Source organism: Microtus ochrogaster, linkage group LG2 (assembly GCF_000317375.1).
Source record: "Microtus ochrogaster isolate Prairie Vole_2 linkage group LG2, MicOch1.0, whole genome shotgun sequence".
Lineage (NCBI taxonomy): Eukaryota > Metazoa > Chordata > Mammalia > Rodentia > Cricetidae > Microtus > Microtus ochrogaster.
The window spans coordinates 6,050,322-6,069,508 of NC_022028.1; the positions used below are offsets into that span (position 1 = coordinate 6,050,322).

The 19,187-nt window shown below is 39.9% G+C and overlaps 1 protein-coding gene across 1 annotated transcript in view; it reads right to left on the reverse strand.

Annotated features, from left to right (window-relative positions):
* Cd2ap (CD2 associated protein) overlaps positions 1 to 19,129 on the reverse strand; it is an 81,242-nt gene extending 62,113 nt beyond the window's left edge. The window contains exons 1-2 of the mRNA XM_005359791.2: positions 18,968 to 19,129; positions 236 to 396 (exon numbers count right to left, since the gene is read on the reverse strand). Coding sequence (XP_005359848.1) covers positions 236 to 396; positions 18,968 to 18,971 — 165 coding nt within the window. The 5' untranslated portion in view covers positions 18,972 to 19,129. The remainder of the gene's footprint in view (positions 1 to 235; positions 397 to 18,967) is intronic.
* Positions 19,130 to 19,187: the final 58 nt, after the last annotated feature.

The window sequence follows — 19,187 nt, forward strand, 5'->3', positions numbered from 1 at the left end:
CGAGACCAGCCTGGTCTACAGAGCTAGTGCCAGGACAGGCTCCAAAGCCACAGAGAAACCCTGTCTCGAAAAACCAAAAAAAAAAAAAAAAAATCTATTACAGATGTATCTGTACCTGTGCTTTTCTAAATGTCAAGGATAGCTTTAAAGTATTTTCATTTCAAACATATGTATCCATTTGACATAGAGTTAATACTGTGAAGCAAAAGCAAGAAATTAAACTGAAAATATTTACCTTAACGAAATTATCAGGGAACATCCCTCTTCTCCCATTTAGTTCTCCTTCCAGCCATCCTTCTTCCTGTAGTTTTTTCACATTTCTGATGATTTCCCCAACTCGAATACTTAATTCATCATCATGTACAGCATCATAGTCATACTCCACCATATAGTCAACTAAAAAAGGAGAAAAAATGTCTAAAATCTAATTTACAAAATTACTATAAACCGTATTAACAATCTTTCAGCTACAGAATCTGTGTAACAACAACTAATACTGCAAAAATAAAGGCTTGTCACACCACAGGAAAGTCCTTAATCATGTAAATATAGAATATAGTACAATACTGTAGAATAATCTTTTTTGTACACTGTGAAGATTTGTCACTTGGACTGGTCTAATAAGAAGACCAACAGCCAATAGCTAGGCAGGATTCTCAGGGCGGAGAGGACACTGGGAGGAAGGGCAGAGATGCAGCCAAATGGAGAGGAAACAAGACAGTCAGTGTAGAGTAAAGGTAATAGAGCCACAAGACAAAAAAAAATAGACTGATAACAATGGTTTACGTTGTATAAGGCAAAAGACTTGGGAATGATGGGAACAATCACAGGAGTTTAGAAACAATCCATCCACAAACCCCCGGTGAGAACCCAAACCTGTGAATATCCTCACTGTAGTCTCACTGAGACACTAGCTCTTATAGACCAGGCTGCCCTTGAACTCACGGAGATCTGCCTGCCTCTGCCTCCTGAATGCTGGGATTAAACACACGTACCACCACCGCCCCACTACCGCCCACTTAAAGGTCAATTTTAAAAAGCAGAACAGATTCCTTATACAAGATGGCAGATTACCAGCTATAGCCATATTTTCTTCCACCTACAACCATAAGAAATGATAAACATTCAACAAAAAATATTAAAAAGGAACACTTCAAAACAACAGCAGCCACCACTAACCCTCCAATTTCTTACAGATCCTTAATTTTATTTAGATAGTCTGAAACCCTGAGCTTTACAAAGTTTCTCGCAAGCCAGGTTAGATCTTGACTAGTCTCTATCTGCGTTTCTCAAGCACGAAGTCTAACCAAGTCATCTGGGAAATCTTGTTTAAAAGAGGACTGATTAAAGCTCGTGTATCAAGCTGTTGGTAAGAGAAAAAAGTTTAGAGATAATTTATTCATAATCATTCTAATTCTGCCCAATCACACTCAGGATTCTGACTTTCCTTTTCATTTGGCTTAAAAAGCAAAAACACAGAGGTAGGAGTATAGCTCAGTTGTAGTGTCTGGTTATTATGCAGGAGGTTCTGGTTCAATCACAAACACACACGCATCCAAATCACAAGGGCCAGGCACAGTGATACACGCCTATAAATCCACCACCTAGAACAGTGAGGCAAGAGGAATACGACCTTGAGGCCAGTCTGGACAATAAAGTGAAAGCTCTCTAGATACAACAAGTGAAAGTCTCTAAAATACAAACAAGAAGTAACACCCAAAATTGCTCCAGTCTGAGAAAAAAAAAAGATATGATTAAGGCAGAAAAGACAGGAATCTGAGCAAATTTATCAAGCTGCTACCCTAACCAAGCCCAATTTTATCTGCAACACCCCAGATTTATTATGCGATTCATGTCAATTTCTTTGTTCGGTTTTTGTTTTTCTCAAAACAACAGGCTGTCCTGGAACTTCCTTTGTAGACCAGGTTGGCTTCAAACACACAGAGATTAAAGGCCTGAGCCACCACCACCCAGTGAAGTCATTTTTTATTTAGTTTGTAAATGAGTCTTAGACAGAATTTCTACTGGAGGTAAAGACAAGGCAGAGAGCAAGCAGAACTGATAAAACCAGGAAGAAGCTTAAAGAATTTAGGAGACTGTAACTGAGATAGCAGACAGCTCTGCTGAAGGCCAGAAAGGCCAGGAAGATGAAAAGTAGGATGGAGAATAAGAACATTGTCAGTCACAATACTTCAAGAAGACAAAATGAAGGCCAGGCATAGTGACACATGACTTTAATCCCAGAATTTAGGTAGTACTCTGACCTGCTCAGGGTCCTGACAATGTCATCAGCTACATCACTACAGCTATGTCCCCTCATAAAAGGCGGCCGCCCACCTCCTCCCTTACTCCCCCCTCTCCTCACTCTCTCCTCTCTGCCTGTCTCCAGAGGTCTCCTCCCTCCCCACCCCTTTCCCATTCCCTTCCTCCAATAAAAAGCCCTCCACATGAGCCCTGTCTCAAGATGGGGCTCTCTCCCACTGTTTTTTAAATTATAACATACCCCACCTCACATATCTCTCCCCCCAAAAGACACAGATGTTGTGAGCCACAGTTGAAAGAGCAGCAAAATTTAGATTTCATCTTATGCCCACTGAAAAACAGAAATTTTAATTTTATGATCATAGGCTACTATCCTCCATCACCTTTTACAGCTACACTAATACTCCAGTAACAGTGTACTGTAACTGAAAAAAATCAAAAGATGCATATTCTATCTGAGTATTTAGAGATACTCAAAGACAAGCAAGGAGATAAACTAAGACTCTAAAGGAATCTGAACCCTTAGAAACCTACAGCTTGAATTAAACAATTTACAAGTCCAAACCAGGTAAAACAAAGACTCAAACTAAAGACCATGGTGCTATTTCTAGGCCTAAATATATATCCCTTCGTAACACTATAAAACACAAGTTTAATGTTACTGTAGCTCATTAAATTCAACAAAATTAGGTATTATATCCATGTGAAAATATTAATTAAAAGTCACAGTATCATCCCAAAAAGCCCCTTTTATCAGTTACTGATCGCTAAATATAGAAATGAGATAAGTAGCCAGGCGGTGGTGGCGCACGCCTTTAATCCCAGCACTCGGGAGACAGAGGCAGGCGGATCTCTGGGAGTTCGAGGCCAGCCTGGTCTAGAAGAGCTAGTTCCAGGACAGGAACCAAAAAGCTATGGAGAAACCCTGTCTCGAAAATAAAAATAATAAAAAAAAAAGAAATGAGATAAATATATCTAGTATTCTTCTATTTGTGTGTGAGTATGTGTGTGTGTGTGTCTGTCTGTCTGTCTGTCTGTTTTTCAAGCAGGATCACACACTGCAGCTCAGACTGTCCTGAAACTATGCAACCCTGGCAGTCCTCAAACTCCCAGCAATCCTGAGTGCTAGGATTAAAAACATGATCCACAGCGCCTACTTTCTAGTTGTGCATTTATTTCTTTATTTAGATACAGAGTCCTACTCATTCAAGGTGAGCCTCCACCTTCAGTACTGGGGTTGCAAGCAGGAGACAAGTGTTGGGATTCCAGGTGTGCCGCATCACAACCTAAGGGTTTATCTAGTGTTATGGATTGAACTCAGGTTTCTGTGAATTGGTTACTCTTCTGGTGCTGTGACTAAACATCTTCAAAGGCATCAATAAGACTCAGTAAGCAACATTAGAGAAAACATGGCAAGGCAGCTCATGTCACAGTACACAGGACACAGACAGGAAGATGCCAGGAACAAGATACACTTAAGGACCTATCCCAGCCCTACTTCCTCCAACCAAGCTTCACCTCTTAGTTTCAACATGCTGCACTGGCTCAGGTCATGTGGGGACAGTTCAGACTCAAACTCTTAATACCTTTCTCTTCCTGTTTCAAGTAGTGTGTAAAGATGTACATAATGTGTATACTCTGATCACATTTCTCAGAAGGAAATTTCATCAGATTTTTTTCATAGTATTCTATTCTTTCTAATATTATAAACTAATGACATACCCACAAAAAAAACTCAAAAAGTTACTTTGATCTTACAAAGACTAATTGCTTATAGTCATAACTATAAGCAAAGACATTGTCATATGCATATAATCAATTCCTTCTCCCAAAATAACACTCAAAACCCATACTAGGAAAAAGCAAGTTGGAACAGTAACAAAGTTTCTACATTCCTTGTGTGTTTAGGGTTTTTGTTTCCTTTTGCTTACACCTCCCACTATCACCACCCCACCCCCATACACACAGGGTCTTGCTTTGTAACTGAAGCTGAACTCAAATTTACAGCAATCTCGACTCAACCTCCTCAGTACTGAGATTACAGGTATGGACGCCACATCTAGCTCTTAATTTCTCAATTTCAATACTAGAAAAGTGTTAATTTACCAAATCATACTAATATAAATATTCACTGAAGTTGTACAGAACTCAGAAAAAAAATAGATAAAACCTAAAATATATAAAGAACCTGTAGTAGTTTGATTAAGAACGGCTCCGAGAGGTTCACAGGTTTGAATACTTAGTCACTGGGGATTATCACTACTTAGAAGGATTAGGAAGTGATGCCTTGTTGGAGTAGGTGTGGTCTTGTTGGAAGCAGGTCTATGGAGGTGGGCTTTGACATTTCAAAAGCCCAATCCAGGCCCAGTGACTCTCTTCCTGTTGCTTGTGGATTCAGATGTAGTAATAACTTTCAACTTCTCCACCACCATGTCTGCCTGCACACTGCCAGATTCCCCACAAAGACAATAATGGAATAAATCTCTGAAACTCTAAGCAAGTCACAATTAAATTCTTTCTTGTATAAGAGTTGCCATGGTTATGGCATCTCTTCTCAGGAACAGAACACTAAGACAGAAGCAATGTGCAAAGCAGTATATTCCTTAAAAGTATCTTGAAAGGAGTTTCTCAAACACCTGGACAATGTATGGTATCCATCCACAATTTCTAGGAGAGTTAAGTTTGTTTGGATTGTTTCTGTTTTGAGAAAGGACTCATTTGGTTGCTCAGCATGGTCTCCTAGGTTTTCAGAGTAGCTGGTATTCATAAGTTTCAGAGTGCCATTGTGGTTAGCTAAGCTTCTTTATTTGCATATAACAAGGTAGTTGTTACAATCTTACTTTCTTTGCTTAACTCAACATTTTCCCCTTTCCTAAAATTTTTTAAATGTTTGAGAAGACATGCTTTTAAATCAAATCAATGCAAGTCTGAGCTTGACTCCCCTGCATCCTGACTCTAACTTAACCTCGGGTAAGCAACAATTTCTATACTTTTGTTTGTTTTCTGAGACAAGAGTTTCTCTGTAGCTTTGGAGCCTGCCCTGGAACTAGTTCTTGTAGAAGATGCTGATCTGGAACTCAGATCTGTCTGCCTCTGCCTCCAAGGTGCTGGGATTAAAGGCATGCACCACCACTGCCTGGTTACCAATCTCTAAACGTCTAAGGACTGAGGGCATCAATCTTTTTGCTACAATACTCTTGTGGAGATTAAAATTTCAATGCAATACCTAATATGGTAAGCATACACCAAATGAATAACTGGCAAAACATCACCTAAAGAGAGAAAAGTTAACTTAGCAAACAGGAACTTGTTATAAAAGTTCACTCATTTGCTAAGTAGATTTTAAAAACGAAAATAAGTTATACAGATAAATGCAAACACCTCTAACACAAGATGTATGGATCATTAAAATTTCTGAAACAATCAATTAAATCTCTGTGTATTTCTAGGCATCCTCCAAAAATCTGATTTCCAATCAATTTAGTTTTCATATGTAATAGAATATGTATAATCAATCATGTTCCATCTTCATTCAGCAAATCTTACCTGGTTATTCCCTTAAAAAAAACCACTTGGTCTAAGCACACTTAGGATAGATACATCTAAGAAAAAAATAAAGCTCTCTGAACTCCTGAGGTTTACATTCTACAGTACTGCTTGAATGAGTGAGAAATAAAGATGAAGTAGGCTAGGGATATAATTCAGTGGCTAACAGCCTGGGGTTCAATCCTCAGCACCAAGAAAGAAAGGTAAGGAGACAATAAAAGAAATTCCAAAAACAAGTTACAATCTGGAAGAATGTAAGAAAAAATAGGGTAGGATAAGATCAAGAATGTCTACAACCTGTAACCCAAATAGCTCCCAAGGAAAGAACGAGCTGGTCTCCTCTACAGTACTGAGAGTTCAAGCAGTGAAGAGGTCTGCCTAGGTCCAAGCCTTGGCCTTGAATTATCTGCCGTGGTATTGTTTTCCAAATTACAAGACCAGCAAAATGGCTCAATGAGCATATATGTGTCTGCCACCAAGTCTGATGACCTGAGTCCAATCCCTAGGACCCATGCCCTGCAGGAAAGAATCAACTTCAGCAAACTGTCCACTAAACTTCACACAAACACTGTGGGACCTTACATACTCCCACACACGCACGCATACAAAATAAATATAAAAAATGTTTTCAAAGATTAATAACAGTACTCAAAAATGATAGACTTGTAAGAATTAAATAATCCTTAGAAAAGAGCTTTAAAATGTACCTGAAGTAGAAATACCTAATAACCATTAAACGTTAACACCAATCCAAAACACATTCTTCCCACTGAGGATCTAGAACAAGCATTTTGTCCACTTTTTTTTTTTTTTCAAACAGTTTCATGTAGCCCAGACTGGCGGTGAATTCTTTACACAGGCAAGAATGACCCTGAACCTCCTGCCTTGGCCTCCTATGAACTAGGATTACAGGTACAGCCTCCTATGAACTGGGATTACAGGAACACCCTATCTTATTTATACAGTGGGAGGAGACTGGAACCTTCTAGCAACTTAGCTACATCCTTTAGTCCCTTAGTCACTATTTTTTTTTTGCATGCTTCTATTTGCAATGATACAGGCAAATGTTTCAAAACGTATTTGATGAATTTAACCAAAGCATTTACTAATGGCATAATAGCTATCATTACTCTCAGAAAAAATTAGTATACTATGAATGGTTAAAAAGAACTAGCGCATAGTAAAAATTAAAAAAAAAAAAACAGACGATGGACTTGTGAAGCACAAACTGCTATCTAACTGGAAAATTCCATGAAAAAAAGTGGTAGAATTGGGTCATACCTGTAACCTTGGCACTTGGGAGGCTAAGGAAGAACTACAGAAAGCTGGAAGCCAGCCTGAACTACAAAGTGAGTTCTAGGCCATCCTAAGCAACAGCATAAGAACCTATCTCAAAAAAAAAAAAAGAAAGAAAGAAAGAAAAATACATACATACCATGAAGACATAGGCTCTTTTCTCAAAACAATCCCATCACAAAAGGCCACAAAACATTTTGCATATTTAAATCTGATGGACCTGGACAAGTCAGATGTCTCAACGGATAAAAAAAAAAAAAGCACTTGCTTCAAAAGCACAGTGACCTGAGTTCACATGTATCTGTGACCTGATGACAAATACATAGCACATGTGTACCCATGATCACACACAAAATAAGCAAACAAACGAAACAAAAACATGGTGGACCATAAAATGCTTTCCCATGCATTTTTTTTAGAACATTATTACATTCCTATAACCTAAATTACTTCCTTCTGAGGTCTTCACCAACATCATTCAGTTGTTACTGAAATATTTCTCTTAGGTCTTCCTTTCTTTCAAGAGAGGTCTGGCCTGGACTTTGTGAAACGGCTAAACTAAACTCAAATGCACAGTCTTCCTGCCTTATCTCCTGAGTGCTGGGACTGCAGAGTGCGAGCACACTACCACGGCTCTATGATGCCAGGCAAGGTGACACACGGTTAGAAACCTCAGTGCTAAAGGCTGTTCTCCACACGGGGGGAGCTCTGTGAGTTTGAGACCAGCCTGATCTCCATAGTAAATTCCAGGTAAGATCCTTTCTCAGGTAGGCACAGGTAGGTAGGTGGGTAGGTAGGTAGGTAGGTAGGTGCGGCTTCCTGCCCAGGTTGGTGGTGATGCACATGGTAATCATAACATCTGAGAGGCAGAGGCAGGAACATCATATGTTAAGGCTAACCTGGGCTATACTACACAGACAGTTCTGGGACAGACTGGGGAGGGAGGAAAAAAATTATACTCTAACATATTACCAAATAGAGTATTATTAAAATCAAACCACAATTATAAACAGCAATCTAGATGTTGTTTAAGAGCTTTAAATGTACTATTATTAAGTTTCTTAAGCTGTGATCACAACCTCACAGAGTGTTATAATTCAATGTGCATATTGAAAAATACCTGGCAACAGCAAGGTCTATAAACACAATGATCAAAGATTAATTCAAAATTCAAATAAAATGAATCTAGCACATTTCTGGTGGCACACATCTTCAGTGAGCCTTGGTTCTGAACACATAACATGCTCACGTTGCACTACACATGCCCCTATGCCAGGCAATGCTAACTAACATTACCTAAACAGACTCAAGACTGTTATTTTTATGAACTGCAGTGTTTACTACTGTACAAGGTTTTTATCCCTTATAGATGAAACAGAAAACAAAAGACTATTTACCTACTATCAGTCCTCAGTGCATGAGTATCAAAAAAGTATACCATTGAATTGAACTGGATTAGAATGTTCGACCTGAAGAACTTTTCTGGAAATGTTAACTTGCACTTCATTTAAAAAAAAAAAAAAAAAGTAAAGAAACCTCAAATGCATTTTGGCTTTGGATTAGGGAAAAATTTACAACAATTTCTGTCATGGCTCTAAACACTCTTCTGCCATTTTATACTACGTATCTACATGAAGTCATCTCCCAGCACTGAAAATTACAAAGTAAGTATCAGTCAGGCACAATGGTTCATACCTGTAATTCCAGCACTCAGGAGGCAAAGGCCAGATGACTATTACAAAATCAAAGTCAACTCAATCTACAAAGCCATTTCCAGGCAAACCAGGGTTATAGCAAGAAATGACTTACAACAACAAAACAAAACAAACAAAAATAGCAACTACCAATGAACTATGAATCTGAAGATGTTCTACATCATGCAGTATTTAAAATACTGCCAAGATTTAACTCATGTACATAGGACCTGAAGAAGTGGTTCAGCAGTTAGGATCACTGGCTCCAATTCTAGCGTCCACATGGTGGCTCACAACTCTTCAACTTCAGTTGCAGGGGATCTGACACCTCCTGGCTCCTTAGTCACCAAGTATACACATAATGCATAGACATGCCTGTAGGCAAACACTAACACATAGAAATAAAGCAAATTTTTAAAAAGAAGCACAATTATCTCATTAGTATGTAAACTTACTTTCACCTTTAATAAATGGTAAAGTTATATATACCAAAGAACTATTTTTTGGAGGGGAGGGGGAGTGTTTGTTCTGAGACAGGATCTCATTAGATCCTGGAACTCTCTCAGTAGACCAATCTGGCTTCCAGCTCAAAGCACCACTGCCTCTGCCCCTCTCCCCCAAAAGTTGGGATTACAAGCATCACATGCTTGTGCTCAAAGAAATATGTTAAAATAAATTTTTCTGATTATTCCCATTAGTCCTTGATTTATTTATATGTTGACTAATTTTATGTCAGTTTGACACAAGCTAGAGTCCTGTGAGATGAGAGGAGGAAACTCCAGTTGAGTGCCAACACCACCGTGAATAGGGTCACCCCTGGGCTGGTGGTCCTGGGTTCTATAGGAAAGCATGCTGAGCAAGATGTAGTAAGACAATAAGGAGCACTTCTCCATGGCCTCTACATTAGCTCCTGACTCTTGGTTCCTGCCCTGTTTGAGTTCCTATCTCGACTTCCTCCAATGAACTATCTGTGGAAGTGTAACAACGTGGTTTTGGTTATGGTATTTCATTACAGCAATAGTAACCCTAAGAAAATTTGCATGGCCATTTTATATACATGTACACATCTGGAGTCATATAAAAATTTCTCAGGAGGACAGAAATGCCAATGGAAAAAAGTTAAACCCTATCCTAATACCCATGATTGCAAGAAACTGTTATTTAGAACACAGGATGAAATAAACCTGAAGGCTACTGTATTTAATTTCCATGAGAAAGTACACTTAAGTACCAGTTAAATATCTAAATATCAGCACCAGTTAAATATCTAACAAAAAATAATACTTCAGAAATATTTTTATACACACTCCCATAAGGTTCACAAAAACCTACAAACTTCACATTCTAAAAAATGCACACTAGGTTGCCCAGTCGTCTCTGCCTAATAAGTGGGTTCTCAACCCTCATCAAAGCTGATCTCTGCAGCATATGCAGACCATTGCAGAAAACCACAACTGGTCAAATTATGGAGAATTTGACCATGCCCAGTTCCAACAGATGTATATCAATGATGAAACTAAGAAAACAACAATGGTTTAGGCAGACATGCTGGTACAAGCCTTTAAACCCAGCACTCTGCCAAACAGGTCTCTGGGAGTTCAAGATCAGCAGGGTCTGCGGTCTATGTGCGTTCCAGGCTAAGCAGACTGACATAATGAAACCATCTCGAAGGGAAGAAAGAATGAAAGAAAAAAAGAGGGGTGAGTTTAATTAGTGCTGAGTAAAAAGGGATTCTCATTTTATATGGTGACTACACAAACAAATCTGCACACTGGCAGCAAGGCAAAACACTCACCAGAATTCAATCTCCTACAGCAGAAAAGGAATTTTAATTAATGCCTACTCCAAAACTTGGGTCTTAGGAGAACATGTTTGGTGGTATGTTTGTATGTTTGTGCTTGTGCACATAGAGGCCAGGATCAAGGTCAGTGTTCTCCCTCATTTGCACTCAGTCTCTTTTTGTTATTGTTGTTACATTTATTAATATGGAGGGGGTTGTTTTTTGTTATTGTTGTTACATTTATTAATATGGAGGGGGTTGTTTTTTAGTGACAAGGTTTCTGTGTAACTCCAGCTGTCCTGCAGCTCAACTTTGTAGACCAACTGATCTCAACTCCAGAGATCTGCCTGCCTGTGACTCCAGAGTGCTAGCTAGTATTTAAAGGTGTGTGTCACCACATCTGGCTTACACTTATTTAGTATAGAGATGGGGTGAAGACGAGGGCTCCAGCGTGCCTGTGAAGTCAGAGGACAACCTGCAAAGTCAGGTGCTCTCCTCCTTCCATCATGTGGGTCCTGGCATTGAACTTAGGTCATTTACTTACTGTGCCATCTCACAGGTATTCCACCTTATTTTCGGAGACAGGGTCTTTCAGTGAACCTGGAATTCCACCAATTCTGCTGGGCACAGGGAAGTTTTACCAGTGCCAGGATTACAGGTGCACTGGTTTGGTTTGGTTTGTTTTTTTAACACAAGAGTGGAGATCCAACTAGTGCCTTTGCTTTGCAAGTACTTCATTGAGCCATCTCCTCCAGCTTTCTTCCTTTATTTTGTTTCTGAGATAGGAGAGGTCTTGGGTCCAAACTGACTTTGAACACTTGCAGCCAAGGAAAGATGATGACCTTCAATTCCTCAACCCTTTCCCTGCCTTTACCTCCTGAGTGCTGGGATTACAGAGGTACACAAGAAAACACATTCTTAAATAAACTGAAAGCTGCTTCAACACAATGAGAAATTCTGCGCACACGACAAGTATTTGAATGATCACAGTGGCAAAGCACTTCCTTAGAGTGTGCTGAAGCCCTGGGTTCAACTCCTAAAACACGGGGCACGAATGACACTATAAATATTTCATTAAAAAAAAAAGTAAAGTTATCCAAATTAAAATTACAAATATAGAAACTTCTATATTTAAAATTGAAAATGTTCTGTACTTAGCAATTACAGTAATTTTTAGTATGACACTCTTTACAGCTCATATTCAGTCTACAGACTGGAAATATTTCTAGTATCATCTTTATTGGGGTACCAATAGGTCATCAATATCCATAAGATAGTCTTACTACTTCAAATTTAAAAGGTCAGCCGGGCGATGGTGGCGCACGCCTTTAATCCCAGCACTCGGGAGGCAGAGGCAGGCAGATCTCTGTGAGTTCGAGACCAGCCTGGTCTACAGAGCTAGTTCCAGGACAAGCTCCAAAGCCACAGAGAAACCCTGTCTCGAAAAACCAAAAAAAAAAAAAATTTAAAAGGTCTCTCAAAAGGATCACCTCAAGCAAAGGCTTGCTTATTTCAGAAGATGTGATGCTAGAGAAGATTTTGAAAGTACCTTGCTTACTGTTGCTACAGTCTGGATCTTGAATGCCCCTAAGACTCTTGTTTTGAAAGCCTAGTCTCCCACCATGACCCTATTAGGTGATGAAAACTTCAGGAAGTGGAGCCTTATGGAAGGAAGTTAGGTTTATTACATGTCCTTTAGGTCACCTCTTCCTGTCTCTCCTTTATGTTTTCCAACTATTACGGTCTTAGTTAAGTTTCTATTGCTATAATAAACACTATGACCAAAATGGGTTTATTTGGTTATTACAGTCCACAATAAAACAAAGTCAGAGCAAGAATTCAAGGCAGAAACCTAGAGACTTACAGTTTTGATCTCTATGGCTTGCCCAGGTCATTTTTCTACATAACAGAGGACCACCAGCCAAGGGGTGGCACTGCTCACACTGGGCCAAGCCATCTCAAATTAATCATTAATCAAGAAAATGCACCACAGCCTTGCCTACAGGCAAGTTGATGAAAGCATTTTCTTGATTGAGGGTGTCTTTTGCAAGATGACCCTAGCCTGTGTCAAGCTGACAAAAAATAATAATAATCAGCACAGTCATGAAGAAACAGACTTCCAGCCCTACAGGAACAGTCAAGAGACTATAAACTAAAATTCGGTATTGTGAGCTAAAGTTAAGCCTTTCCTCCTAAGTTAATTATCTCAGGGGTTTCTTGTCACAACAAAGGAAACAATCACATCTGCCAAGCACTTGCTTTATCAATGATCAAACTAATGAGATGAATAAATCCTACTTCCTCCCAATACAAAATTTCTTATTATAGCCTTTATTCTTCTCATTACATTTCAACATTTTTTATACTAGAAACCAGTCCTAACCCCTTAAACCACAATCCCTGGTTTAGGTTTCTAATGAGGTTCCATGTTGTTTCATTCCTACTATTACAACCTATTTCTAGTACAACACTAATAAACCATACGAAAAAAATGTATAATATCAGAACAACAGGAAGAGACAGGAACATTCTTATCAGAATCCAGAGGTTGTGGGAGTTTTTTTTTTTTTTTTAAGAAAAGAAAACAATACTTAACTAATCTCTTGGCAGCAGCTTCTTTCCTTGACTTGACCTTGCATTATACCATTCTTTTTTGGGTGGTCCTAACAAATTCACAGCCCACCAAAGCTAGGTTAAGTACTTTAACCCAGTCCCCACATCATTCTGGTAAATTGGTGGCAACTGTGCGTTATTATGATGAAACTTGGTATGTTTCTACCTGAAATCACTAGGGATTAAATGCTCCACAGTCAATCCCTTGGGAAAAAAGTTACCTGGACTCTGAATCATCTTGAATAACCTAAAATATACCCAATATGGTATCTGGCACGTTCAGACAGCTTTTGTTCAGAAGTTTGAGGTCATCCTAGGGAACATAACAGGACCCGGTTTCCAAAGGGGAGTAGGGCAGAAAGCAGGTACATCAAATCACTAGGAGCAAGTAAGAGGGGATGCCAGACCGTGACAAAGGAAGTCTCGGCATTTTGATAAGCAGAGAATCCCTTTAAAACCCAAAGCTATTCATGATCACTATATAAACATTTAATCAGTAATGTTGACTAATAAAATCTTAAGACATATACTGTGCAGTATAACATCCATAGTTGAGAGGCGTAAGCATCCTATCAGTGATACTTTTGGGCTCATCTGAAACAATTTCAGTCAGTAATCATGCTCCTGTTCCTAAAAAAGAGACAGAAAAAAAAATACTTTGTATTTCTCAGAAAAATACTGGACCTAGCCAGGTGGCGGTGGTGCACACCTTTGATCCCAGACTAAGGGAAGCAGAAGCAGGTAGATCTCCGAGTTCAAGGACAGCCTGGTCTACAGAGTGAGTTCCAGAACAGGCAAGGTTACTCGAAAAAGAAATGAAATTTATCTTTTCTCCCCACCCCACCTATAAAGACTTCCTGCCTGCCTGCTATTTATTTGCATCAAATCTATATAGCAGATACTAATTTTATTAATCAAAGGTTTCAAACTTTTAAAAGCTTTAATAAACTGATCATGAACACAACATACTCTAAGGAGTAGAAAAACTGTTGTGATTCATTTTCATGCTCTGAAACTACGTGGTAAATCACAAGGTACCAACTTACAAAAACCTGTACGAATGAGTGTTATTTACAAAGGAAATCACTCACTAAAGAAGTACATTTATCTTCTAAACCAACTGTAAACTTCTATTAAAACAACTCAGTCAAGCAAAATGTCATCCACCTGTAATCCCACCCCTCAGGATGATGAAGCAGGATGGTCACTCTGAGTTCGATGCAAGCCTGATCTACACAGTGAGTTCTAGGTCAGCCAGAGCTAGAGTGGAAATCTGGTCTCAAAAACTAAAGAAGTAAATTATGATTGGTGTGTTTTATACACACATAAAACACTCTCAAAACTAATTTTATATTTAATTTTGATGCTGTAAAATAGCATCAATTGTCTGTCCCACAGAGGAGCCATCTGGCTGCCTTGAACAAGGTAAAGTGTATGCTTGCTGCCACCACAAAACCTTCAAGTTTTGAAAAAACAAAGTATCTATCTGTACTTCTTCCAATCACAAATTTCTGAAACAATCCTGCTATGCAGCAGAAGCTCCCCTGGAATTCATGATCACCTCCTAACACCCACTCCCAAGTAGGTGAGAAAACAGGTGCCTATCACCAGCCTTGACTGCTTAACCCTGAAATTATGAGTGTAGAAGATAAGGAGTCTGTCTGTACAGAGGCTAGAGAGATGGCTCAGCAGTTATAAGAGCACTTGCTAAGCAATCGTGAGGCCCAAAGTTTAGATCCTAGCATGTATAAAGCAAACTGGGGCCACCACAAGCACCCATGGCTCCCAAGAAGGCAGAGACAGAATTGCTGAGGTTTACTACTACTGTCTTTAATCCTAGTCAGAAAAACATGTTCCCTAGGGTTCAGAGAAAGGCCTTGCCTCAAAGGAATTGGTCTGAGATCCACACATGCACACAGGTACATGCAGCCCCCTCACACACAGCTTATAGGCACTAGAGTGTACACACGCACAGACATACAGATATACACACAAGTAATTTGTACATAAATCATTATGTATGCATTTTCTATCTGACAATAAAAAGCTCAATTACTTTCATGGGCATAAACTTTATTGTGGCAGTCAGATACAACAGTAAAACAAAATTAAGATTTAAAAAAATTATCTAAAATTAAGAGAAACTTAAGTCTTAAGTATCTACTTACCTTTCAATGTGTGTATATGTGTGTGTGTATGTGTATATATATATATTCATTTTTGTCTTACTTCACTCCAAAATGAATATCTATTTTTGAGGGGAGCGAGAGCATTTAAGAGCACTGACTGCTCTAACAAAGATCCTGAGTTCAATTGCTCACGATCATCTAGAACTGTAGTGCCATGGACTCTGAAGCCCTCTTCTGTTGTACAGATGTACATCCAAATAAAATACATAACTTTTTTTAAAAGTATTGCCTTTTTTTATTCCCTAAATGTATTGCCTTTCTTAGTTCCCAACAACCTTTTCTTCCTAATTCCTTCACACAGGCACCTTAAAAGTAGACAGGCATTTCCCCCTACATTTAATGTAGAAGCTAAAAACATTAACATAACAGAAAACTTAAATGTCTTTAGTAGTAGAAATCCTTAATTTTTTCTCAACAGTTAAACATTTCAAGCAAATAAGTTTTTCACAAATTATCTAATATTGAAAAAACATTTTCGTCAAGTTATACTATACAAAATTCAATTTGTGTTAACACAAAATCATCTTACTGATCCTTGAAAGACAATATTCTGTTTTTAACAACTATCAAACTACTCCCAAATTAGAACTGCAGAAATCTTTTGAAAACACTAGTTAGTATTATTAGCTCATTCATTCTCCTAATAACCTGTGATTGGTGCTTCTCACCAATTTCTAGATCAGGAAACACACGCACAGACAAGCTAATTAACTTTCTAAGTAGCAAAGCTTGTTGGTCAGACTAGGAAGTCCTTGCCCAGAACCCTTTTCCCCTCTTTCAGCCAGGAAGGCCTTGAATAAGCTTTGTAAACAAAGCTGGCCTTAAATTCAATACCTGCTTCTACTTCCAAAGCAGTGTAGGTCTAGGCTTCAGAAACTCTTAGCTACTAGCCATGTGCATCCCTTAAGTGTCCTTGTTCATCTCAAAACAAGTAAGACTTAGAAATTAGATAAAACATTTGAGTATTTTAGGCTGCATCTTTAAGTGTGTAACTGTCATAGGGTGGGGTTGCCCTCAGAAACCAGAAGAGGCTATCAGATGCCTTGTATATCAGTGGCAATCATAAGCCACCCAATAAGAATGAAAGAATCAAATCAGAGTCCTTTGAAAGAGCAGAGAGAATTAGAGAGCTGTGCCATGAATTACAAGAAATACAGACAACTAGCTAGCTGTGACAGCTAAAACCTATAATCCCAGCAATCAGGTGGCTGAGGCAGGAGGATCACTCTAAAATCAAAGCCAGGGAGCACAGGGTGAGGAGATGAGACCTTGTCTTAAAAATGCAAGAAAAAGAACAATGGCAGGTAACTGAACAAATTATATATTAAAGGAAACTCTTTTACATGAACTTGAGGATTTCAATAACTGCACAACCAACAAATTTTAAGTACACATTCATCTGCAAAAGATTCAAAAATACTATACGGAAAAACAATGACAAACACCCAAAATAACAGACCTTAAAAGCACATATTGACAATATGGTAAACAACTTTCCCAAGATACTCTAACAACTCACCTAAACAGACCAAAGCAAGTCACAAAGAAAGGGCCTGTGAACAATAAATATAGGTATTACATTGTATTAATACTGCTCATTTACTTTTCTTAAGAAAATACTTTAGCTGGGTATAATGGCTCATGCCTTTAATCCCAGCACTTGTAAGGCAGGTGGATCTCTGAGTTCAAGGCCAGTCTGGTCTACAAAATGAGTTCCAGGGCAGCCAGAACTACACTGTAAGAACCTGTCTTGTAAAAAAAAGAAAAGACAACGACGACCTTATACTCAAGTTATGGGGCCACTGATTTCCACTATGACAAATGACAAATTTAATTTATTTCCACAGTTTGAAAAAACCCAGTGAGAAAGGGGAAGGTGAAAGTAGATACTGATCACAGGTGCAATACTGTCCATCCAACAACAGGAGAAAGTGCACTTAAAACAACTGCAAACTGCAAAGGAGTAAGTCTGTTCTTCAGCACAGGGCCCTACAGTCTACACAAGAACCAAGGTGGGCAGGGCAGTGGTGGCACTCGCCTTTAATCCCAGCACTCGGAGAGGCAGAGGCAGGAAGGTCTGTCAGTTCGAGACCAACCTACTCTACAAGAGCTATTTCCAGAGCAAGCTCCAAAGCTGCAGAGAAACCCTGTCTCAAAAAACCAAAAGGATGCAAGGTGGTTAAAGGGCTCGCAGCAAGTCAAAGTCACAAAATGATTATTCTAGAGCATCAAAAGATGTTTAATTACATTCTGCATCCTGATTTAAGACAGATAAGAATTGTATACTTCGTTTTAGCTTTTAATCCAAATCAGTTAAGCTAGCTTTTGATGCTGAAATAAGCCTGCAATTACCCCGTAAACTCAACTAATCAAGTGGAAAGGAATCCATTTGAAGGTCCCCAGCAGCAAATGCTTGGCTCCTGGGTTAAGGAGCACTTGGTATAGAAAAGAGACACAAAGAAGGAGGGAAGCAGAGAGTATAAAATTAGAAAGTCTAAGAAAACAGAAAGGCAGTGTCTGTAAACACTAGCTAAATTCGTCTCCCACGGAACAAAGTGTGGGCACAGGGTGCCACATCAGCACGACTCCTGTTTTGGAGGTGCTTCTAAATCCTCCGTTTGTTTCATGAATTATTGATTTCAGCAATGGTTGAAGCAGCACCAAATTTCAACTGAGTAAGAGATATAACCTCTTCCTGATTTATACCACAAAACCAAATTCGGGTTTCACAACTTAACACACACTTGCCTTATGGTGACACAGATCTGATTTTAAAAAGAAAAAAAACCCTATCTTTAATTGTCTTTAATAGCTTTTAAAAAAACTATTTCTGTTAATTCGTAGACATCTGAGGGAGTCAGTGCCTAGCCCAGGCAAAACTTTGTTATCAAAAGAGAACTGTTACAGCACTTAACAAAACTCCTTTTCACAGAGCCCTGCCTGCAACACACTCAAGCCTTCTCTAAGGCCAAAAGAAAGCCCCAAGACGACCCAGAAAACAACCTTGTGGGCCCTGTACTTTTTCTCCCCGCGAGGAGGAAGTCTCGCTCCAAACAGGAAACTGCTCCCCCAGAGGTTCGGCTGGGAATCCTCGAAGACCGAACCCCCAAGACAGCCCTCAGGTGGAAATTCGACGGACTGCTAAAATGCCAGCACACCTGACCGGGGAGACTGCCAGGAAAACACTTCCCAAACTACCCACGGAAGGGGAAGGAAGAAGAGGCACAAATCACTGCCAACGCCAGCCAACGGCAAATGGCAGACTTAACTATTTTCTGCGCTTCCAGCTCTGGACGACAAAATGTCTGTGTGGGCCTAATGGCCGTGGGGGTGTGAGTGCTCTTTTTTCTTTCTTTCTCTCTTAAAAACACAATGTGTGGCCAGCCTCGGAGGAGCAAAGCTGCCGGCGCCACTTTGTCAAGTTCGCGATCGCCCTCCCCCATCGAAGCCGGAGGCTCCCGGAGGGAGCGGGGCGGCCGGTCAAGGGTTCGAGCCCCGCTGTCCCGCAAAGAACCGCCGAGGGGGAGCGTCCGACCCGCCCCGCCCCGCGTACGAGCCCCGTGGCCGGTTGGCGCGACGATGCTTACCCATGCTGCGGCTCTGGCGGGGAGAGAGCGGCCGGGCGCGCGGCTTCTCCAGTGCACCGGCTCAGGGGCGGCGGGGAGGAGCCTCCATCCGCCCGCGAGCGCGCTCCGCCGCTCCTCACGCCCGGTCTCCGCCGCGGTCCCCGGCAAGCGGGAGCGAGCGGCGTCCGCTAGCTGTGACAGCTAAAACCTATAATCCCAGCAACCAGGTGGCTGAGGCAGG